Source organism: Cryptomeria japonica, chromosome 7 (genome assembly GCF_030272615.1).
Source record: "Cryptomeria japonica chromosome 7, Sugi_1.0, whole genome shotgun sequence".
Classification (NCBI taxonomy): domain Eukaryota; kingdom Viridiplantae; phylum Streptophyta; class Pinopsida; order Cupressales; family Cupressaceae; genus Cryptomeria; species Cryptomeria japonica.
The window spans coordinates 339,892,960-339,919,453 of NC_081411.1; the positions used below are offsets into that span (position 1 = coordinate 339,892,960).

At 34.4% G+C, this 26,494-nt stretch overlaps 2 protein-coding genes across 2 annotated transcripts; both read left to right on the plus strand.

The window, feature by feature from the left end:
* The first annotated feature begins 1,482 nt into the window (after positions 1-1,482).
* LOC131039081 (cytochrome P450 76C2-like) lies at positions 1,483-2,064 on the plus strand. The gene has a single exon (XM_057971729.2). The coding sequence runs from the start codon at positions 1,483-1,485 to the stop codon at positions 2,062-2,064; it is 582 nt and encodes a 193-aa protein (XP_057827712.2).
* A 20,612-nt stretch (positions 2,065-22,676) lies between these two features.
* Positions 22,677-24,275, plus strand: LOC131039080 (probable (S)-N-methylcoclaurine 3'-hydroxylase isozyme 2). The gene is made up of 2 exons (XM_057971728.2): positions 22,677-23,561; positions 23,643-24,275. The coding sequence occupies exons 1-2, from the start codon at positions 22,677-22,679 to the stop codon at positions 24,273-24,275; spliced, it is 1,518 nt and encodes a 505-aa protein (XP_057827711.2).
* The last annotated feature ends 2,219 nt before the right edge of the window (positions 24,276-26,494 follow it).

Below are 26,494 nucleotides of genomic sequence, written 5' to 3' on the forward strand. Positions count from 1 at the left end.
TCCTTTCTCATTTTCCATAAGGGCTTTAAACTTCTGGAATGTATCTAAGGCTTCATCTTTGGCCTTCAAAAAATATACCCAGCAATTTCGTGAGTAATCATCAATAAAAGTGATGAAATATGATGACTTACCCAAACTCTTAGTCTACATAGGACCACATATATCTGAATGAACAAGCTAAAGTGGGTGATGAGCCCTCCATGCATTACACCTTTTTTATCAAAGCTTCATTGCTTACAATTTTTCCAAGTGTAGCCATTTTATTGACCACATCTTTGACTCTGACACAATAATCACTTATACTTTCAGCTTCTTGCATCTTCAAATTCTCGAACTCTCGCTTCAATGTCTGAAGCTTGACCACTTTAACTTGATCACTACCCTGGTAAGCTTCTTGTAGAGTCTTCCAGGCATCTTTGGCAGTTGTTGCTCCTAATTAACTTGGAAATAAGCTCTTATCAAGAGCTATCTGAATGTGAAACAAAGCTTGAGCATTCTTTTTCCTTGCTTCCTTTCTTACTATTCTGTCATTGGTTGTAAGGGCATTCCAATCAGCTGGCTCTTCATAACCTGATTCAATAATCTCCTACAAATCTTTTCCAATCAAAAAGGTCAGCATCTTAATGCACCAATAATCATAATCATTCCCATCAAATTCTGGAACGGGCATATTGTTAGAATTCGACATGATTAACTTTGGCGAAATTCCAACAATAAAACTTTAACCCAAAACAATTTTACCTGCTCTGATACCACTTGTAGAATTTTGAACCTGACCTATCCTCTCTGAACCAGCTGATTAGCAAACAATAACAACAAAAAAAAAAAATTGCAAAAAGAAATCACAATTCAGAATAAAAAACAAAGTGCCCTATTTTTTGGAATTGCACACACCAATTTCTTTATTGAAGCTTAATTAAAAAATTACATAGAGGTTGTATATATAAAGAATTTGCAAGCTAGAAGAATTAATAATAAGTGCAGTTCTAAATATATTCCTAGCATTGCATAGAAAGCTACTAAGGCTCTCAAACTTAAAAAACAAACTACTCCGTAAATTAAGAATACAATAAGTGCATGCACAACATGCTTTATTTACTAAAAACAAACTCATACAAAAAACAAAGCTAAAAATAGTCCTAAGGATTAATGCATGGTGGAGTACATGCTTTATTTGCATGAATAAACAAAAACTGATTTAAACTAAAAATAGCTTATACATGGTGATGAATGGATAGATTCATGTCCAAACTGGAGCTACATGGCGCTGCATGCTAGAGCGGCATGAATTATCAACAAATGCAGCTCCATGCTAGAGCAGCGTCAATTATCAACAAAAGCCTTGATTTATGTAAGTACCCAAACTAGAATTGGAGTTATAAATTCATGATAGTGCCTAGATTTCTAATTGTGTCCCTTAATTAATTTCAGGAAGTGTTTCTTGGCGCTACTGATTCAACCACCACTACGATCGAATGGGTAATGGCAGAACTCATTCGCAATCCGCAGAAAATGAAACGAGTACAAGAAGAATTGGATGACGTAGTTGGTCTGGAGCCAAAAGTGGAAGGATACGATATAGATCGGTTGCCGTATCTAGATGCGGTGGTGAAAGAAACATTCCGATTGCACCCGGCGCTTCCTCTCCTTTTCCCCCACACAGCTGAGAGAGATTGTGAGATTGAGGGATATATGATACGTAAAGACGCTCAGGTGTTCGTGAATATGTGGGCAATAGGAAGGGCCCATACAATCTGGAAGGAGCCCTTTGAATTTATGCCGGAGAGGTTTTTGGAAGAAAAGAATAGAGAGATAGACTACAAGGGACACAATTTTGAGTTGATTCCGTTTGGAGCTGGACGAAGACAATGCGTGGGGTATCCTTTCGGGATATGTATGGTTCATCTGGTCTTGGCTTCTTTTCTTCATTCATTTGACTGGACACTTCCAACTCGCGAGCAGATAGACATGAGGGATGAGTTTGGACAAATGTTAAAAAAAGCTGTACAGTTGACTGCGGTCCCCAAACCACGTCAACTAAGGTACCCACACCACGTATACTAAGGTACCCACCGACCATGTCTTTTCATTTCTACTTCCTGTTATTGTTATATTTGTCCTATAAATATGAATTACAAAGGAAGGTTTAAGTCGTTCCTTCTAAAGAAAGACAAAAGAGACAAATGTAAGTTACAATCTTTATTGTTAAAGATTATGTGCGAATGAACATTCCTTATATAATGGTGTACCAGTAAATAATTGCTGTGGTAAGCATGGAGTATTCCTTCTCTTTGTTAATTTTTTAATTAGTTTAAAAGGAGTTTTGTTTGAAAGTTGTATAATTTTATGATACCTATCTTAAAAAATATAGTGTACGAGTGAAAGTTGGATTAAAAATATTTCACACCGTGAGCTCTTTCTTCCAATTCTACGCAGCCTACCCTCCACCTTTTACTAACTTGCAGCATTTATATCTGCATTCTATTTGCATCGAATTCCTATACCCTTTAACTGTTCTGCGGTTTTCATTGTTTTGTATTGGCAAAGATAGGTAAAGCGGATATCTGAAATAGTCTTTACAGCGACCACTTGCATTTGCTTAAAGTTTGTAAATCCCTTTCTACAAATCGATTTATATCCTTCAATCATTGCCTCATCGATGATGAGGCATTTTGTCAAACATTTCGTTGCCTTGTCCCTGCTTCCACAAATTGCACACGTATCTACCAAAATTAGTATACTCTGATGGACGCTGCACCCTGTTCCAAAGCTCACGTCCTTGGACAAAGGTTGCGCTTGCAGATTGCTTGGAAGTTTCTAAATCCTTTTCAACGAGTTTATTTTGTGCATATCCTGAAGTCGCTGCAATCCAAGAGACGTCTCTTCGAGGCATTTTGTCAGACAGTTCGCAGACCATGTCGATTACGGCAGTCGCAACTTCAGCATCCGACAAAAGTTAATATCCTTTATCCTTTGATGTATGTTCATACCGATTTCTAAAGCCACCGTATGACCACATCTCCAAACAATTCATGTGCCCTGTTTCAAGTCTTAAACAGGCTGCGGGAAGTTTGACAAGGTTGCAGAATTTGGCTTAACGCCTGCTAATTTCATTTGCTCCATAAGATGACATTTTTTAATAAAGCAAAAGCCTCAAAGCTTTGTTGACCTCATTATGTGCTTTGAGAGAAGAAGCCTGTCGCAAGTCGAAGCCGACCAAGAAGAGATGCCAAACAAAAACACACCAAAACTAAAACTAGAATCCAATAAAGCTTTTGCCCATTGCCATTAACCCACTAACTATATAGATAGATCCACAGATCTATTGTAAGAAAACAATCGGAGAAATCTATTTTTGGATGGTGCAGATCACCTGTCTGGCCCGGTGCTCCTGCACCTGCGTCACTTGTGTATTTATTGATTCATTATAGACGGGGTAGATGATGTAATTTCTATAATTCCTAGAAATGCAAATGACATTGTCTTCTCTGTATTATCATTAGAGCTAGATTCCAAAGATATTTTACTATAAAATAATTACTAATAAAAATCTAATGAGGCATGGGAGCAGGAAATACTAGAATGATTGGATAGATGTTTGGTAGGAGAGGAGACTAATGGTTTGAAGGATTGGGAGATTTGAACGAGTTATGGACATCCATAAAACATAAATGATAGAGAATTTTAATTACAAGTGTTGTAATTGGTTCGCCCTTGTGATGGATACCATTACATGATTTAACTGAGTTGTTGCTTTGCATGTTAGATATATGAACTGTATTGTAAGAGCCTCCACACCCCATTTTATATTGTCAAATATAAAATATAATATTAAAATATTTAATATTTAATTGGTCCTAAGAGAGTAGCTTGAAAACCCTAAATAATTTTATTAAAATATTAAATACTAACTAAATTAATTTCCAAAATCTTGCCTTCATTAAAAAAAATAATTGGAATTTGTGTCTTTTCTTGGAATTAAATTAATTAGAACTAAGACATGACATAAAATGGAAGTATGTATAATTTTTCTTTATCTCTTTATACATGTCTAATCACTTGTAAGAAATTTTCCATTAAATAAACACGCTAATCATTACTTGTACTTCATGTACATTTATATCACTTTGTGCATCATCATTTTTATCTTGATCATATATATCTTTTTTATCATATTTTTCACAAACCTCTTGATCAACTTATGGAGTGAATATCTCCATAATGGGAAGAGGACCTTTCAAAGACAAACTCATAATGGAGAAAAAAATAAGTCAATCAATCTCAATTTTTTTAGTTATATCATGTATTCTACACCCTTCTAATGATGATATATTTGATAACATTATTGGAGATCCTGTGTGTAACATAAATTTGTTCATTTTTTTGCAGGAGTGGAATCTCTTTTCATAATTTCTCTTGAACATAATACTAATATGAATAATCACTTTTACCATATGAATCACATATTGATGTTGAAGACATATTAGGCATATATAATAAAGATATATAAACCTCTATACTTTTTTATTTCTTATGAAAAAGTCCTTGTGATCATGTTCTAGGTGTTGCTAAATCTTCAAAGTTTTCATTATCACGACCATTCTTACATGGTATTCCATTATATATAATAACTATTAAAATGGGTGATTCATATAACTCTCGCGTTGTTTCATGTCATCATCTACTTCGTACTAAAGAAAAAATGATTGATTAATGCTCCTTCCACATAAAGAATCAAACACATTTTGCAAATATGTTACTATGATAAGACTATAATATGATGTTAGTGTAGATAATATCTACACTTTCGAGGGTTAATAATCAAAGTATTGATGGAAACATGTCAAAATCAGCTCAAAGGAGATCCAAACTAATCAGAGGTGATGAAAACCAAAAATCCAATTTTTGGTATTTCTCCTATGTTTTAGTAATTTGCATTTTCGAAGGCCTTCAAAAGGATATTAGAAATTGTTCCCAGTCCCTTAACTCAATAGCCGAAGGCATGGTGTTAAGGGAGTGAAATTAGTGCTTCTGAAGATCTTCCCAATAGTGTAAGCAGCTTAAGATTTCGAGAACTGAGCAGAAAGTTATGAGCCCGCCAAGTCAAGACCAATTTGTTGTTGTTCATGGGGAGTAGGTAGTAGTGTGACACGTGCCAGCATGGCTCAATTTTTAGCAAGACCGTAGCTTCTCACTCCCCTGAAGGTGTGCGGGGGTGCCACGTGTCGGCACCACGAGTTTCTCAAAAGCGAAGGGAGAGGAAGGCTCTAGGAGCTCTACTAGCATGTCATGTGTTGACAAAGCGTGGGCCAAGAGATGTTTTGAGGCTAGGGAATTTTCAAAAGAGCGCCTTTGTTTTAGTCAAACATGCAAGGTCATAGGTGGCATCGTGTGGTGAAACCAGAGGGCACAAATGAAGAAAAAGAAAAATCCCATATGATCTAGAGGTTGCAACAAAAAAAGGGAATTTCCAGGTGGCAACCATGTCACGTGCATGGAGGAAAATAACGATGCAAAGATCAATCTCACGACAGTTGCAATAACCTCCATGACGATGGTGGACATGCGACAGCTATGCAGAAGTCTTTCCAGTTTCAACCATCATTTTAGAATAGAGAGGTTTTCTCTATATAAGCTTGCAGGTGCATTGTAAATGGGTTCCCAATTGTTTACCAAATTTGAAGAAAATGAACACTAAAAAAATAGCTCCAGTTCAGACCTTAGCACTGTAATTAGTCAATGGATAGAAAGAAAAGCATATCAGATTGTGCCCAATCTGCCTCTGTTGTATGTTTATTTCTATTTTTATGGATGAATTTATAGCTCTATGTCATTTCAAATCGATGTAGCTATTAATTGTTATGGTTTCCAGCTTTTATAATTTCATCATAGATGCACAGGTCATTGAATCATGGTTTACTCTTTCAATCATCGTAGTAATTTATGGTTTGAGGTTATATTATGCCTTTTGGTAAGGAAAAACCATAGGCAATAATAGTTTTAGTGAGATAATAGGAATGTCCCTGCGAGCCTTAGCAGTTGCTTCTCATGGAAAGAACTGAATATTTTTCCCTATGTCTATGTCACTTCGTGCATTGTGTTCTCTTTCCACCAATGAAGATTTTGTGGTGTTTTGTGCTTGATCTTATGGAGTCGTTCATTCCTTTTATTTGTTAAGGAGATTTGAAGTGTTGTATAAGCTTTGGCATATTGCCTTAGGTTAGACTTACTTATTTATCTCCTCTTTCCCTTTTCATCCCCTCTAAAATTTGAAGAGTTGAATTTTAAAATCCTGAAGTTTGTTTCACAAGTCGCATCTGGTCCCACACCTACGAAATTCCCAAACTGCCCTTGAAAGTTGACAAAAGCCGATATTGGGGATCAAGAATTTTTTTTGGCATGCCTAGTGGGACCGTGTTTCATGAGCTTCACATTATGGAGATATTGGGGATCAATAGTTTTTTCTGGCATGCCTAGTGGGACCGACTTTGTAGGTATTCTACAAGCACCTTGCGACTCTATAGGTTTAAATCATTTGGGTGATTCTAATTGGTATGTACCAGGTTCTCTATTTTGAGCAAACCCTTTTCTCTTATTTAGAAAATTATCTGTAGATCTTCTATTTTCCTAATGCTTTAGTATGGAGGGATATTACGAACAGTGCATGTTTCCACCTCCTTTCCATGAAAATGGAAGCATTCCACCTCTCTATCAACAATATCAAGCTGGCTATGCTTCTAATTTTGCTTTATATTCCCCTGCTACTATGAGTTATGAGCAATTTCCTAACACTTACCTCCCACCCACCCCTACACAACCTTCTTGGTAGCCTGCATATACATTCATCTTATTTATAATATCTTGATCTATCTAACTATATATTAAAGAAAATCATGTAACAGTTTAGGGTTGTATTAGTTATATGTGAGGCAGGGTATTACACCTTCCATAGTTTGAAGTGGTAAACATGATACTCTATTTTTACCTCGTACTTAGCAAGTAGAAATAGGGGATGATATATTGTACCCTCAAATTTCATTACTCTTAGTAAGCATTCTAGGAGATTTTTTATTTCAACTAACAAAGTGGTTTTCTAGAATGTAGTTCCTGACATTGTATTGTAGATATCGTCCAGGGATTTGTTCTACACATATGAAAATATTATTTTTACATGAATGTTTACTTTTGGTGTAATTTAACTTGCATATGCATGTAATGTCATATGACCGCTAAAATGGGAGATAAATGTAGAGTTGTAAATTGTATACCTTTAATTAGGGTGTCCATTTCCACGCATTGTTAGCACTCATTTTAGTATGTCTCATTATAATATACATTATAGGAATCACATATGCTCATAACTAATAATTAACTCAAAATATGGGTCCTTTCTTGATTCTAACCTCATTACACTCTCATTTGAGCCCTAAATTTTAGTTGTGTCCTTTATCTTTTAATCATCCTAATTTATCATAGATCCTATCCTATTTTCAATCTGAAGACATGTTTCCCTTACCTAAAAATTATATATTGTTGTAAAAGCTTAATTTTGGTATTAGAACCCTATTATCTTGCATTCTTGAAAATTCAAGCTAAAATTGTCAAGACTAGGTTGATAAATGCATTTCAATCCTGCACTTTTTGTTCCAAATTTTGGGGAGATAATAAGGTGGTCCTATCCTATTCAAATTTATCATTTTGTGAAAAATAATAAATCTAGGTTGGATATTCATAAAATTAAACCTAGAATCTCATATATGAACATTCCTTTTCTTATTTGTGATATCCATCTAGCTTATCATTTAAGGGTAAGAATTGGTGATATACCTATGAATTGAAAGTGTTTCTTTTAGGAGAATTTTATATTTATAAATTATTCATCATCAAATATTCATCAACATATATCAACCACATAATCTTCAAGAGATGGGTATATGCATGAAGTTGTGGTACCAAAAAGGTTCCACACTTCAAAAAAAATGAAAAAATCTCATAAGGCGCATGCCTTATAAGGCCCGCACACTATAGGGCGCGCACCCTATAGTGCGTGCGCCTTATAAGGCGTGCACCTTATGAGAGAATGTGGGCTTGGATCACAAGTCAAGGGTCCCATATAACCATTTTTTAGTGCCATATTTGGCGCTAGCCAAATGACTTCCATTGAAATTTTTTAACCTTTGATAAATTTCTACTCTATACCCTATAATCTATACTCTATACCCTATAGTTTGATAGCCACAACCATAAAAATTAAACCATTTCAAACCTATAACAAGTACCCTAGATTGTATGACCAAATATGCTAAATCCTCGACCCTATACAATAACCATAGACCCTATAACCCAATATGCTAAACCATATGAGGTCATTATGGGTCGTATGGTGTCCTAAGGGGTCATATGGTGTCGTACAACCCCTTAGGACACCATATGACCCCTTAGGACACAATGTGAACCCTAATGACACATAAGGGGTTATATGGTATCCTAAGGGGTCATAGGACACTATATGACCCGTTAGGAGATCATATGACCCCTTAGGACACCATATGACCCATAACGACACTATATAGTGTTCTAAGGGGTCACATGGTGTCCTAAGGGGTCATATGGTGTCCTATGACCCCTTAGGACACCATATGACCCATAATGACACTATATGGTGTTCTAAGGGGTCACATGGTGTCGTAATGGGTCATATGGTATCCTAAGGGGTCATAGGACACTATATGACCCGTTAGGACACCATATGAGCCCTTAGGACACAATATGGTATCGTTATGGGTCGTATGGTGTCCTAAGGGGTCATATAGTGTCCTAAGGGGTCATAGGACACCATATGACCCCTTAGGACATAATACGACCCATAACAACACCATATTGTGTCCTAAGGAGTCATATGGTGTCCTAAGGGGTCATATTGTATCGTAACGGGTCATATAGTGTCCTATGACCACTTAGGATACCATATAACCCCTTGCGTGTCGTTAGGGTTCACATTAAGTCCTAAGGGGTCATATGGTGTCCTACGACCCCTTAGAACACTATATGACCCCTTAGGAAACTATATGGTGTCATTATGGGTTGTATGGTGTCATAAGGGGTCATATGGTATCCTATGACCCCTTAGGACACCATATGACCCCTTAGGACACAATATGGTGTCGTTATGGGTCGTATGGTGTCATAAGGGGTCATATGGTGTCCTATGGGGCCATAGGACACCATATGACCCCTTAGGTGTCGTTAGGGATCATATTGTGTCTTAACGGGTCATATGGTGTGTTATGACCCCTTAAGACACCATATGACCCCTTAAAACACCATATGACCCATAATGACACCATATGGTGTCCTAAGGGGTCATATAGTGTCCTAAGGGGTCATAGGACACCATATGACCCCTTAGGACACAATGTGAACCCTAACGATACATAAGGGGTTATATGGTATCCTAAGGGGTCATAGGACACTATATGACCCGTTAGGACACCATATGACCCCTTAGGACACCATATGACACAATATGGTATTATTATGGGTCGTATGGTGTCGTAAGGGTTCATATGGTATCCTATGACCCCTTAGCACACCATATGACCCCTTAGGACATAATATGGTGTCATTATGGGTCCTATGGTGTCCTAAGGGGTCATATGGTATCCTATGATCCCTTAGGACACCATATGACCCTTTAGTACACAATATGGTATCGTTATGGGTCGGATGGTGTCCTAAGGGGTCATATGGTGTCTTATGGGGCCATAGGACACCATATGACCGATTAGGTGTCGTTAGGGATCATATTATGTCTTAACAGGTCATATGGTGTGTTATGATCCCTTTAGACACCATATGACCCTTTAGGACATCATAAGACCCATAATGACACCATATGGTGTCCTAAGGGGTCATATAGTGTCCTAAGGGGTCATAGGACACCATATGACCCCTTAGGACACAATGTGAACCCTAACAACATGTAAGGGGTTATATGGTGTCCTAAGGGGTCATAGAACACTATATGACCCGTTATGACACCATATGACCCATAATGACACTATATGGTGTTCTAAGGGGTCACATGGTGTTCTGAGGGGTCATATAGTGTCCTATGACCCCTTAGGACACCATATGACCCCTTAGGACATAATATGGTGTTGTTATTGGTCGTATGGTGTCCTAAGGGGTCATATGGTGTCGTATGGGGTCATAGGACACCATATGATCCCTTAGGTGTTGTTAGGGATCATATTGTGTCTTAACGGGTCATATGGTGTGTTATGACCCCTTAAGACACCATATGACCCCTTAGGACATGATACGACCCATAATGACACCATATGGTGTCCTAAGGGGTCATATAGTGTCCTAAGGGGTCATATGACACCATATGACCCCTTAGGACACAATGTAAACCCTAATGACACATAAGGGCTTCCATATGACCCGTTAAGACACCATATGACCCCTTAGGACATGATACGACCCATAATGACACCATATGGTGTCCTAAGGGGTCATATAGTGTCCTAAGGGGTCATATGACACCATATGACCCCTTAGGACACAATGTAAACCCTAATGACACATAAGGGCTTATATGGTATCCTAAGGGGTCATAGGACACTATATGACCCGTTAGGACACCATATGACCACTTAGGACACCATATGACCCATAATGACACTATATGGTGTTCTAAGGGGTCACATGGTGTCGTAAGGGGTCATATGGTGTCCTATGACCCCTTAGGACACCATATGATCCCTTAGGACACAATATGGTGTCGTTATTGGTCGTATGGTGTCCTAATGGCTCATATGGTGTCCTATGGGGTCGTACGAAACCATATGACCCATTAGGTGTTGTTAGCGATCATATTGTGTCTTAATGGGTCATATGGTGTGTTATGACCCCTTAAGACACCATATGACCCCTTAGGACACCATATGACCCATAATGACACCATATGGTGTCTTAAGGGGTCATATAGTGTCCTAAGGGGTCATAGGACACCATATGACCCCTTAGGACACAATGTGAACCCTAACGACACGTAAGGGGTTATATGGTATCCTAAGGGGTCATAGGACACTATATGACCCGTTAGGATACCATATGACCCCTTAGGACACCATATGACCCATAACGACACTATATGGTGTTCTAAGGGCTCACATGGTGTCGTAAGGGGTCATATGGTGTCCTATGACCCCTTAGGACATAATATGGTGTCATTATGGGTCCTATGGTGTCCTAAGGGGTCATATGGTGTCCTATGGGGTCATAGGACACTGGATATGACCCCTTAGGTGTCGTTAGGGATCATATTGTGTCATAACGGGTCATATGGTGATTTATGACCCCTTAAGACACAATATGACCCCTTAGGACACTTTATGTTTTCATTATGGGTCATATGGTGTCCTATGGGATCATAAGACACCTAATGACCTCTTAGGACACCATATGACCCATAATGACACCATATGGTGTCCTAAGGGGTCATATAGTGTCCTAAGGGGTTATAGGACACAATATGACCCCTGAGGACACAATGTGAACCCTAACGATACGTAAGGGATTATGTGGTATCATAAGGCGTCATAGGACACTATATAGCCCGTTAAAATACCATATGACCCCTTAGGACAAGGTTGTAGAATTTAGCTTAACGCCTGCAAATTTCATTTGCTTCATAAGATGACTTTTTTTAATAACGCAAAAACCTCAAAGCTTTGTTGACCTCATTATGTGCTTTGAGAGAAGAAGTCTGTCGCAAGTCAAAGCCGATCAAGAAGAGATGCCAAACAAAAACACACCAAAACTAAAACTAGAATCCAATAAAGCTTTTGCCCATTGCCATTAACCCACTAACTATATAAATAGATCCACAGATCTATTGTGAGAAAACAATTAGAGAAATCTATTTTTGGATGGTGCAGATCACCAATCTGGCCCGGTGCTCCTACACCTGCATCACTTGTGTATTTATTGATTCATTATAGATGGGGTAGATGATGTAATTTCTATAATTCATAGAAATGCAAATGATATTGTCTTCTCTATATTATCATAAGAGCTAGATTCCAAAGATATTTTACTATAAAATAATTACTAATAAAAATCTAATGAGGCATGGGATCAGGAAATACTAGAATGATTGGATAGATGTTTGGTAGGAGAGGAGACTAATGGTGTGAAGGATTGGGAGATTTGAACGAGTTATGGACATCCATAAAACATAAATAATAGAGAATTTTAATTATAAGTGTTGTAATTGGTTCGACCTTGTGATGGATACCATTACATGAATTAACTGAGTTGTTGCTTTGCATGTTAGATATATGAACTGTATTGTAAGAGCCTCCACACCCCATTTTATATTGTCAAATATAAAATATAATATTAAAATATTTAATATTCAATTGGTCCTAAGAGAGTAGCTTCAAAACCTTAACTAATTTTATTAAAATATTAAATACTAACTAAATTAATTTCCAAAATCTTGCCTTAATTTAAAAAAATAATTGAATTTGCATCTTTTCTTGGAATTAAATTAATTAGAACTAAGACATGACATAAAATGGAAGCATGTATAATTTTTCTTTATTTGTTTATACATGTCTAATCACTTGTAAGAAATTAAAGAAACGTGCTAATCATTACTTGTACTTCATGTACATTTGTATCACCTTGTGCATCATCATTTTTACCTTGATCATATATATCTTTTTTATCATATTTTTCGCAAACCTCTTGATCAACTTATGGAGTGAATATCTCCATAATGGGAAGAGGACCTTTCAAAGACAAACTCATAATGGAGAAAAATATAAGTCAACCAGTCTTAATTTTTTTAGTTATATCATGTATTCTATGCCCTTCTAATGATGATATATTTGATAGCATTATTGGAGATCTTATGTCTAACATAAATTTGTTCATTTTTTTGTAGGAGTGGAATCTCTATTCATAATTTCTCTTGATAATAATACTAATATGAATAATCACTTTTACCATATGAATCACATATTGATGTTGAAAATGTATTAGGCGTATATAATAAAGATATATAAACCTCTATACTTTTTTATTTCTTATGAAAAAGTCCTTGTGATCATGTTCTAGGTATTGCTAAATCCTCAAAGTTTTCATTATCATGACCATTCTTACATGGTATTCCATTATTTATAACAACTATTAAAATGGGTCATTCATATAACTCTCACGTTGTTTCATGTCATCATCTACTTTGTGCTAAAGAAAAAACGATTGATTGATGCTCCTTCCACTTAAAGAATCAAACACATTTTGCAAATATGGTACTATGATAAGACTATAATATGATGTTACTATAGATAATATCTACACTTTCGAGGGTTAATGATCAAAGTATTGATGGAAACATATCAAAATCAGCTCAAAGGAGATCTGAACTGATCAGAGGTGAGAAAAACAAAAAATCCAATTTTTCGGTATTTCTCCTATGTTTTAGTAATTTGTATTTTTGGAGGCCTTCAGAGTGATATTTGAAATTGTTCCCAATCCCTTAACTAAATATCCGAAGGCATGGTGTTAAGGGAGTGAAATTAGAGCTTCTGAAGATCTTTCCAATAGTGTAAGCGGCTTAAGATTTCGAGCACTGAGCAGAAAGTTATGAGCCTGCCAAGTCAAGACCGATTTGTTTTTGTTCATGGGGAGTAGGTAGGAGCATGACATGTGCCAACATGGCTTAGTTTTTAGCAGGACCGCAACTTCTCACTCTCCTAAAGGTACGAAGGGGTGCCATGTGTTGGCACCATGGGTTTCTCAAAAGCGAAGGGAGAGGAAGGCTCTAGGAGCTCTACCAGCATGTCATGTGTTGACAAAGCGTGGGCCAAGAGATGCTTTGAGCCCAGGGAGTTTTGAAAAGAGCGTCTTTGTTTTAGTCAAACATGGAAGGTCATAGGGGGCATCGCGTGGTGAAACGAGAGGGTATGAATGAAGAAAAAGAAAAAGCCTGCATGATCTAGCGGTTGCAACAAAAAAAGGGAATTTCCAGGTGGCAACCATGTCATGTGCATGGAGGAAAATAACGATGCAAAGATCAAGCTCACAAAAACTGCAATAACCTCCATGACGATGGTGGAACACGGTAGATATGCAAAATCCTTTTCAGTTTCAACCACCATTTTAGATCAGAGAGGTTTTCTCTATATAAGCTTGCAGGTGCATTGTAAATGGGTTCCCAATTGTTTACCAAATTTGAAGAAAAAGAACACTAAAAAAAATAGCTTTAGTTCAGACCTTAGCATTGTAATTAGTCAATCGATAGAAAGAAAAGCATGTCAGATTGTGCCCAATTTGCCTCTGATGTATGTTTATTTCTATTTTTATGGATGAGTTTATAGCTCTATGTCATTTCAAATGGATGTAGCTATTAATTGTTATGGTTTCCAGCTTTTATAATTTCATCATAGATGCATGGGTCATTTAATCATGGTTTACTCTTTCAATCATCGTAGTAATTTGTGGTTTGAGTTTATATTATGCTTTTTGGTAAGCAAAATCCATATGCAATAATAGTTTTAGCGAGATAATAGGAATGTCCCTGTGAGCCTTAGCGACTGCTTCTCACGAAAAGATCTGGATATTTTACCCTATGTCTATGTCACTTCGTGCATTGTGTTCTCTTTCCACCAATGAAGAGTCTGTGGTGTTCTGTGCTTGATCTTATGGAGTCATCAATTCCTGTTATTTATTAAGGAGATTTGAAGTGTTGTAAAAGCTTTGGCCTATTGCCTTAGGTTAGACTTACTTATGTATCTCTTCTTTCCCTTTCCATCCCCTCTAAAATTTGAAGAGTTGGATTTTATAATCCTAAAGTTTGTTTCACAAGTCGCATCTGGTCCCACACCTACGAAATTCCCAAACTGCCCTTGAAAGTTGGCAAAAGCCAATATTGGGGATCAACAATTTTTTTTGGCATGCCTAGTGGGACCGTGTTTCGTGAGCTTCACATTATGGAGATATTGGGGATCAATAGTTTTTTCTAGCATGCCTAGTGGGACCGACTTTGTAGGTATTCTACAAGCACCTTGCGACTCTGTAGGTTTAAATCATTTGGGTGATTCTAATTGGTATGTACCAGGTTCTCTATTTTGAGCAAACCCTTTTCTCTTATTTAGAAAATTATCTGTAGATCTTCTATTTTCCTAATGCTTTAGTATGGAGGGATATTACGAACAGTGCATGTTTCCACCTCCTTTCCATGAAAATGGAAGCATTCCACCTCTCTATCAACAATATCAAGCTGGCTATGCTTCTAATTTTGCTTTATATTCCCCTGCTATTATGAGTTATGAGCAATTTCCTAACACTTACCTCCCACCCACCCCTACACAACCTTCTTGGCAACCTGCATATACATTCATCTTATTTATAATATCTTGATCTATCTAACTATATATTATAAAGAAAATCATGTAACGGTTTAGGGTTGTATTAGTTATATGTGAGGCAGGGTATTACACCTTCCATAGTTTGAAGTGGTAAACATGATACTCTATTTTTACCTCGTACTTAGCAAGTAGAAATAGGTGATGATATATTGTACCCTCAAATTTCATTACTCTTAGTAAGCATTCTAAAAGATTTTTTATTTCAACTAACAAAGTGGTTTTCTAGAATGTAGTTCCTGACATTGTATTGTAGATATCGTCCAGGGATTTGTTCTACACCTATGAAAATATTATTTTTACATGAATGTTTACTTTTGGTGTAATTTAACTTGCATATGCATGTAATGTCATATGACCGCTAAAATGGGAGATAAATGTAGAGTTGTAAATTGTATACCTTTAATTAGGGTGTCCATTTCCACGCATTGTTAGCACTCATTTTAGTATGTCTCATTATAATATACATTATAGGAATCACATATGCTCATAACTAATAATTAACTCAAAATATGGGTCCTTTCTTGATTCTAACCTCATTACACTCTCCTTTGAACCCTTAATTTTAGGTGTGTCTTTTATCTATTAATCATCCTAATTTATCATAGATCCTATCCTATTTTCAATCTGAAGACATGTTTCCCTTACCTAAACATTATATATTGTTGTACAAACTTAATTTTGGCATTAGAACCCTATTATCTTGCATTCTTGAAAATTCAAGCTAAAATTGTCAAGACTAGGTCGATAAATGCATTTCGGTCTTGCACTTTTTGCCCCAAATTTTGGGACGATAATAAGGTGGTCCTATCCTATTCAAATTTATCATTTTGTGAAAAAATAACAAATCTAGGTTGGATATTCATAAATTAAACCTAGAATCTCATATATGAGCATTCCTTTTCTTATTTGTGATATCCATCTAGCTTATCATTTAAAGGTGTGAATTACAGATATACTTATGAAGTGAAAGTGTTTCTTTTAGGAGAATTTTATATGTGCAAATTATTCATCATCAAATCTTCATCAACATATATCAACCACATAATCTTCAAGAGATATTGGAGGATAATAGGGAATTACTAATTGATGATTGGATTGTACCTCTTCTTAAGGGATTTGATATGATTTTATGTTGTTCTCATATTTTTTTCACTAAGCTTCAGATCTACATTTTACCATTCAAGTTATGTGATTCATATGTTATTACCTTCAAATCATATCATTTAGGATTTTCTCTAGCACATTTGGGTAGACTCTAGTACACATTATTCCAATTTTAATACCGACTATTCATGGTGATGGAAACCACCAAAACAACAATTTGACCAACGCAAATCTCTATATAGCCACCACCCTACCCTCTTTTTACTTTGTAGGTACAACTATAGGGTTTCGACAAAAACAAGGATAACTGGGTAAATAAGCACATAGTTATAGATCAACACCTTGAATTAGGTTAAAAATGCCCTAGACCAGGACAGTCTAGGTGCCTCTATCCAATAACAAGGAACTCTAGATGTTGTAGTCCTCTAGAGTTTGCATCAAATTTTGTGGAAATAGAAGACATGATATCAAGAAGTCTCTATTCAGTTTGTGTAAAAGAGAAAAAAGACCAATGTGCTCTAGGTGCCTCAGTCTAGTGAATTCAACTCTAGATTGCAATCATAGGTGCATCTTTGTGTTTTTTTTTCAATTATGCACTTGCTATTAAGATTCTATCTATATATTAGTCTGCAACTATCTTTTAATTTTTAATTTGCATTGTACCTAAATTCTAGTTTGAACTTAGTTCAAATCGATGAACTTTTGAAAGCAAGAAATGAATAGAAGCTCTAACGTAGCATTTGACTCTCTTTTACAATGGTTAGTCAAATTCAATCACATCTTTATATCTTCGTATTTCAATGTTTGCGTGAAAGTGAATTCTAGATTTAACCCTAACTTGCTCCCATTTCACAATAAGCAATTTGTTGCAATAAAATTGAGATTGTGAAGTGTGTGTAAATGAACTAGGTTAAATGATATAAAAATCATAACTTTTAGCAATAACAATAAATTACAAAACCAAAAACCAACATAGTAGGATAGATCTAGAAATAGGAGAAGCAAAATAAATTGTAGCTATAATCTAGAACTCTAAGTGCTAGATAAAGGTGTTGGGTGCTCCATTACTGAGGGTATCCAAACATAAAGAATGAAGTAGAAATGCAATCAAGAGATATAGTATAGGTTTGTCTCTCAAAAAGTCAATCAAAAAGTATAGATCATGGGTGCCAGTAACCCTAGTCCAAGTGTTTCTACAGATTTGAAATATGGGACTATCTGTTACTATATTGTCTACCCATTTGTAACCCTCTCTACTACAAAATCTAAACTTGGACACACAAAAATGGGCAAGAATCCATGTTGGTGTTCCTACCTCCATAACAACTATGATTGTGTAGTGTTGTGAATTATATTGCCTTATATTTCACACTCTGTTTCAACCCTTTCTTTAGTGTTCTCTCTCATATATCATTTTAAACCTATTTGGGCCCCATTCCACTCTATAATTCAAACTATCAGTCCTAGAATTCAAATATAATCAAATACTCAAATTAAAATTTGATTTAACATTACAAACCTCAACACTCTTTACTCTCTTTTGGAGGTATAATTTTTGTGGGAATATGGTGCCTAAATTGGTCACCTATAAGAACTATAGTGTTTAGCAGACTATACCCACCAATTTTTTTAAAAATTGTAACCATTTTTTAGTGTTAGCTCTCTCATTTTAAAATTTGGTCTCAATTTTTGTACTTGACTATTAGAAGTCTACCTAAATTTTCTCCTATTTTCCACATTGCTATGCTATTCGAAAGGTTCATACCAACAAATTGTAAAGGAAATTGTTTGGGTTACTATTTTCTCATTGTTTCTTCTCAACTAAGGCAATATAATTAATTACAGTTAATTATAATGGTATGTGTCAAATAATAAAAGTTTAAACACTCAAGCCCATTTCATCAAAATCATAAATACAAAAAAAATTGTTTGAATTGTTTTTAACTAATTATTTTGATCAAATATGCATTTTTTAGTTTAATACTTCAATGGTCAAAAATTTCTAACACTTATAAATTTCAAATAAACAATTTCCTAATTTAACTTCATCTCTTAAATATTTTATTTTTAAAACTGAATTACACTCTAAATAAAATAGATTTGCCTATTTTTTAACTAAAACACCATAAATTCTCCCTTTTAAAAGTTTAGTCAACCTTCTTGAGAAAAATTTACGTTCATAAATTTTTAAACTAAGGTGTCAATATTGACTTTAGTAAGAATTTAGAACATTTGAATTGTAGGTGTTGAAGAATATATATTGTCATCATAGATGTGCATTTAAGTCATTTGAATTTTTTTTATTATTGATTATTTTAGTCAAATATAAATATTATAAATTATTTTTTCACATGGTTTCTCCCATCAATAATTTTTTTATTATTAATAGATTTATTTTTCTATAATTATGTATTAGTTTAGACTAGTGAGTCTAGCCTTTGTTTCTTGGTAAATGTAATGTATGTTATTTTAAAGCCACAAGCAACCCATGTATGGACTCATATTCGAGGTTGAATCATGACACTTCGAAATAAAATTTTGATTTTGATTTTTTTTCAAGTGAAAAGCATTCAAAGTGAAAAAATGACATTGTGCAATGCTTGACAACATTAAAGATGAGGCAAAAGGGATTTGAACACAAACCTCATTGTTATTGTTCGCATGGTGTTTGGATGATATGTACAATGACCTTTGGTGGAAGCACAACTTATATGAGGGGGATTTTATAAAATCATTTTTTCATAAATGATTGGCTATGACAATGTTTTTAATTAAAATTTATAATGATTAAAATTTAATTGAAAATTATAAAAATAATAATAATCATTTTTTAAAAAAATCATCTAAATTCTATATAAAGCATGAAATGGACATCTATATTGTGCAACATATTTAACAATATAATGATACCATGTTCTAGATGTTGAGAAATAAATCAAATATTATTTTTAGAGCTTTCTAATTCATGAAAGGAATGGTGGATTTATAGATTTTTAAGTGAAAAATGAATATTATAGATTGATTTAATTTGGAACACTAGATATTTGACTTAGATTTAAATATTTTGATTGACTATTTCATTCAATTGATTGATTAGTCAACTAACATGATTCAGAAGTGAATTTCTTTTATTGATTAGTTCGTTTATTTGATTATTTAGTCAATTGACTTGATTTTTCAATCAATTAATTTGATTTCTTAGGTAACTAAGTTGATTGAGAGTTAGCTAAATCAATTAATTAGTTAACCAAATTAATTTATAGGTGACTGGTGGAACTACTAAATTAGCCTAAGAAAAATATGGTTAAGAATAATTAGGATTATTTATTTTAATTGCATATATGTGTGTGTGAATAATTAATTGATAATAGTTAACCACCTGATGGATCTGGCTTATGAGTGGCCTGGTCCATCCCCAAGGACTAGTCTCGCCTAAAGCTCACCCCTTCTTGAACCCCAACTTGGTAGTATGTAAGCCCAAGGTAAGGTAGGTTAGGTGTAGGGCTTGGGTCACAGGGATACCCTAAGTTACCAAAAAAAAAGAAAAACTAATTGACAATAGTTATTAATCAAATATTTTTTATGAAGTGATATAAATCTAACAAAGATTATTTAATTAATATAATGTAATCACTTAATCAATAGGGTGAATTAATTGATATAATGGGGTCATATAATGGTACTTGCCCAAGGCATGATAAAAATAGTTTTTGCTTGGGGATGCTTTTTTTTGTACTATTTACATTTTACTCTCTTTTTTTAAAATCATCTTTGTGATATATAAACATTAGATCATTCAAGTATAGAAATATTTGAGAAGCAGTATATTATCATATGTTCATCAAGAATATATCCATCTTTTGTTGACAACTTTCAATGTTTCTAACAAGAATTTGGTAATGATGACAAAAAGGCCATGTTAATAAGGTTCAAACTTACCTTTATTTTTATGATTACAATTGGTATTTTTTATTTTCTTTAGATCACTAGTTTCAAATTATTTATATTTGTTATTCTTGTTGCAACTTCTTTGTAGCTTATTTAGATATTCCTTCAAATGATCAAGTGCATTAAAATATTTTGATTAAATAATTTAATTCATGAGGATGAGTAATATTATATTGCTCTTCATTAGTCCAAGTCATGAAAGGATATAAACAAAGATGGCCACTTGATCTCAATGGGTAAGATGATATCAATCAAAAAATAAGGAATAAGATGTATTTTTAATATGTATGTAGCTATTGGTAGGTAAGCCTATAAAGTAGCATAGAGTTGAAGATGACAATCCAAACTAGCATTATTTACAATCCTTTTAAGAATTTTAATTGAAATTTTATTTGATGCTTCAACTTCTCCATTACCTTGAAGATAATGGGTTGTAACTACATATGTTTAATATATATAATTGGTTGTAAAGAGATTTGACTTCATTATTCTTAACGGAATTACCATTGTGACAATGGTCAAATGTATACTATAACTACAAATGAAATAATTAAGGATGAACTTGGAAATTTTCTTTTCCCATTAAATATGTGAGGAGAATGGCCTTTTAGCACTTGGTGAAGTATTTGATGATTGTAATAATATATTTGTTATCATTAGAGAAAGGGGGGTTTATATTTTCAATGACATCAACCAACAAGTATAGCAGGCCATAAAGTTGCCATTGGTTTCATTTCTTAACAATTTAAGTGGGTGAGATCTCTATTCTTTTAACATACTAGAAATATTTTGACATACTACCAAACATCATTCTCCATAGTATGCCAATAGTAACTTCATATAATTTTCTTGACAATGATTGTGCCACTAGTATGTTCTGTATAGTTTCTATCATGAACTTCCTTGATTCCTATGTTACCTTTATTTATGGTTAAACATTGTAATAAGAAAACACATAACCTCTGTGATAAAGGATGTTCTAAGGGTGTGTGAAGTAGAATGGATGTTGGTTGAAATTTTTTGCATTGATTTTTTGAAAGGGTAATAGGGATGATGTCATGGAGGTAACCTCACATGCAGATTTTGATTTTAGCACGTCATATGCTAGAATTATTTGGATCTCTACAAAAAGGTGTCATTGTTTCCTATCTTAATGCATCCTAGGAGGTAAATAAATAGCAGCCATAGTATCCACTAGTTTATTGGTTTCATAAGAATTGTGCTCAAAGGTGGTATCATCAAAATTCCAAATATGTTAATAAAACATCAAATTTGAGTATGTTCCAATCTTGATGAATAGAGCCAAAAGCCAAATTATAGTAAATGAAATTTTCTAAATTTCTTCAGGCTTGGTCTTTCTATATATAGTCTTCCCTTCTTCCAATGATACATGTTGAATAGTATATATTTTTTCCCATTTTCCAAACTGTTATACTTTTCAGAAGGTTTCTACCAACAAATTATAAAGGAAATTGCTTGGGCCAGTATTTGCTCATTGTTTCTTGTCACCTAAGGCTCTATAACTAATTACAATGGTGGGTGTCAAGTAATATAAATTTGAATACTCAATGCACATTTCATCAAAATAATAAATATAGAAAAATTGTTTGAACTATTTTTTTATTCATTATTTTGGTCAAATGTACATTTTTCAATTTAATTTATCGTCTTGAATATTTCAAAATTCCAATATTTCAACTCTTTAGAATTTAAAATAAGTAGTGTCCTAATTAAATTTGATCTCTTCAATATTTTACTTTTGAAACATAATTACATAAAGATTTTATGTCACCTCTAAATAAAATCTTCCTATTTTTCAACTAAAACTTCATGAATCTTCCATTTTTAAAGTTTAATCAACCTTCTTGAAGAAATTTTTACATTCATAAAGTGTCTTTTCTTCTAAACTAAGGTGCCATAATTGACCATAGTAAAAATTTAGGACATTTGAATTGTAGATGTTGAAAAGTATATATTTTCATCATTGATGTGCATTTAAGTCGTTTGAAACTTTTTGATGAGATTATTTTGGTCAAATATAAGTATTATAAATGTGTCTTTTTACATGGTTTCTCCCTTGAAAATTATAATATGGTTAATAGATTACAAATCGTTGAGAAGCAAAGGGAATTACTTGGCCTTGTATTTTTTCACTCTTTCTATTCCCTTTTTACACTAATGGATAGCCCACACCTTTATTGGTGTTCTGTGATTCTCATCATTCTTCTACCATTACTCTGGTTCCAATGGAAGAGTAAAAGGGCGCCAGCTCTTCCACTTCCACCTGGACCTACTGCTTGGCATATTGTACGAAACCTTTTTCAGCTGGCCAAAAGGCCCCATGAGTCTCTCTGTAAGTTTTCTCAGAAATACGGACCGCTCATGAGTTTCCGTCTGGCCATGAGAAGAATAGTGGTGGCCTCGACTCCTGCCATGGCGAAGGAGATTCTCAAAACCCACGACCATATCTTTGTTGGGCGGACAGTCATAGAAGCAACCAAAGTCTTTTCCCACCACAAGTCTTCCTTAGTGTGGGGTGAGCATGGACCTCACTGGCGGTATCTCAGACGAATTACAACTGTTGAACTTTTCAGCCCACAAAGACTAGAAGCTCAAGAACATCTCAGAAGAGGCGAGGTATTTCACACAGTTCGGCTGATTTTTGAGAGCAAGGGAAAGGCTGTAAATATTGAGCAAATGGCGTTCTTCAACATTATGAATGTGTTAGGCAAGATGATCTTCGGCACAAGCTTGATCGATCCATTTAATCCAGCTTCTGTGGGGCTCAAGGATACCATTGGGAAGACGGTGAAGCTTCTTGGAACAGCCAATTTGTCGGACTTTTATCCTCTGTTTAGATTGGTGGATCCTCAGAGTGTGTGCCGTCAGATGGCAAAGCATATGAAGAGGTTACATGACTTCATTGATTTGTTCATACAAGATAGGATTGCCACCAAAAACATCAAGCGTCAGCAGAATGACTCCCACAAAGATTTTCTCGACGTTCTTCTCGATATGAGAACCGAGGATTTCACTCTCTTTGATGTTAGAGCCTTGATTTTTGTAAGTACCTAAAATGCAATTAGATAGATAAACTTCATGATAGTTTCTAGTTTTCTTATTGTGGCCCTAATATTATTTCAGGAACTGCTTATTGCCGGTACTGATTCAACTACCACTACGATCGAATGGGTAATGACAGAACTCATTCGCCATCCGGAGAAAATGAAGCGAGTGCAGCAAGAGTTAGATGGGGTAGTTGGTCTCGTGCGAAAAGTGGAAGCATATGATATAAATCGGTTTTCGTATCTCAATGCAGTGGTGAAAGAAACATTCCGATTGCACCCGACAGTTCCTCTGCTCCTGCCCCTCAAAGCTGGGAAAGATTGTGAAATTGAGGGATATATGATACCCAAAGACGCTCACGTTTTGGTGAATTTGTGGGCAATAGGAAGGGACCCTGCGACCTGGAAGGAGCCCCTTGAGTTTATGCCGGAGAGGTTTTTGGAAGGTGAGAATAGTGAGATAGACTACAGGAGACATAATTTTGAGCTGATTCCATTTGGAGCTGGACGAAGACTATGCGTGGGACATCCTTTCGCGATGCGTATGCTTCATCTGGTTTTGGCTTCCTTCATTCATTCGTTTGAATGGACATTTCCCCATGGAATGAGTCGCGAGCAGATGGACATGAGGGACGAGTTTGGACTCGTATTAAAGAAAGCTTCAAAGTTGATTGCGATCCCCAAACCCCGTCTCCCACACCACATTTACTAGGTTCGACCATCACAGACCGTGTCTTTGCACTTGTCGTTAGATTTGTTTTTCTATAATTATGTATTAGTTCAGTCTAGCGAGTCTAGTCTACGCTTCTTGGTAATGATAACATCTTCTGGATGTTGAAAAATAAATCAAAAATTACTTTTAGAGCTTTAAAAATCAAGAAAGGAATGATGGATTTATAGATTTTTATCTGAAAAATGAACAGTATATTTTGAAGACTAAAGAATCAATTTAGAGTTCAATAATTTGATTGACTAGCTTAATCAATTGATTGATTATTTAACTTAATGATTCCATCAGTTAGTTAACTTGCTTAATTAATCAGTTGATTTGATAATTTAGTCAGTTGACTTGACTTTCAATCAACCAATTCTAAATCAATTTGATTGCTTAGACAATTTGAATTGATTAAAATTAACTAGATCAACTAATTATTTATCTAATTTAATCTATCTATGAAAAGTCGAACTACTAAATTAACATATGTGAAATGTGGCTAAGGATAGTTAGGATAATTTATTTTAATTGGATATATCTACATGAATAATTAATTAGTTAATTATTTATAATTAATGAAACATTTTTTATATGACGATATGTAAATAAGATTAATTAATTAATATAATGTAATCAATATATCAATAGAGTGAATTAATTGATATAATAGGATCATATAATGGTACCTACCCAAGGCATCATAGAAATTATTTTCACTTGTGAATGACTTTTTTAACTATTTTACTTTTTACTTTCTTTTAATGTCCTTTTTGTGATATAGCAACATTTGATCCACTTTTAGCATAAAAATATTTGAGATGCAATATATTCATATGTTCATCAAGCTCATATCCATCTTTTTTTGGCCAACTTGAATGTTTCTAACATGAATTTAGTAATGATGACATAAGGGCCCAACCAATTAGATTCAAAATTGCGTTTATTTTATGATTCTAATTGTTATTTTTTATTTTCTTTGATCTTAAGGTTGCTAGTTTCAAATTCTATAGACTTGATATGCTTGTTGAAGCTTCTTTCAAGCCTATTTGGATATTCCTTAAAATGATAAAGTGCAGTGGAATATTTTGATTGAAGGACTCGTGAAGATGAATAATATAATATTACTCTTTCTCAACCAACTCATCGAGGGCTATGCACAAGGATGACAACTTGATCTCAATAGTTAAGATGATATCAAATCCAAAAACAAGTGAATAAGATGTAGTTGCTATATCTATGCAAATCTTGGTATGATAAGCCTATAAACTAGCATACAGTTGAATATGTCAATCTCAACTAGCACTATTGACAATCTATTTAAGAATTTTAATGAGATTTTTATTTGAATCTTCATCTTGGCCATTACCTTGAAGGTAATGGAGTACAAGGTCGCTTATGTTTGATATAGAATTGGTTGTAAGAAGATTTGACTTTATTATTCTTAAAGAAATTACTATTGTTAGTGAGCATGGTAGAATGGATACTATGACTACAAATGAAATAATTATAATGAACTAGAGAATTTTTGTTCCTAGTTATAACCACTTGGTGAAGTATCTAATGATTGTAATAATTATTATTATTATCATTAGGGAAATATGAATTTATCTTCCCAATGAGATCAAGCCACAATTATAGAATGGACCATAGAGTCATTGAAGATTTCAGTTCTTGAGAAGGTGTGTAGGTGAGCTCTCTATTCGTCTAATATATGAGACATATTGGCAAGCATCATTCTCCATAGTAAACCAATACTAACCTATTCTTAGAAGTTTCTTGGCAATGATCATGCCACTGGTATGTGCTCCGTAGTTTCTATCATAAACTCCCTTAATATAATTTAACTCTTAAAAATATTTTTAAAAGTTGCTTTTCTATGTATATTTTGTATGGTATAATTTTTAAATGTATAAAGTAATTGTGATTTGTCAATTTGATGTTTATTTTCACAGGATGCATTGTTGATGATTATTTGTGAATATACTTCACCATAAATACCATTGATTATATATTGTTAACAAAAATTTAAGATCAAAAAGGACTTGAACTGTAGCCTGATTATTTAATCCATTTTTCAACTTCTTTTAAACAGCATAAATTATCTTTCCTTATCCTTTCGGAAAGTATAATATTTCTCCTCTATTGCACAATCAAAATTAATTCCATATATCCTAACAAAATGATATCAACATAAACTTTCCCTGTCATTATAAACA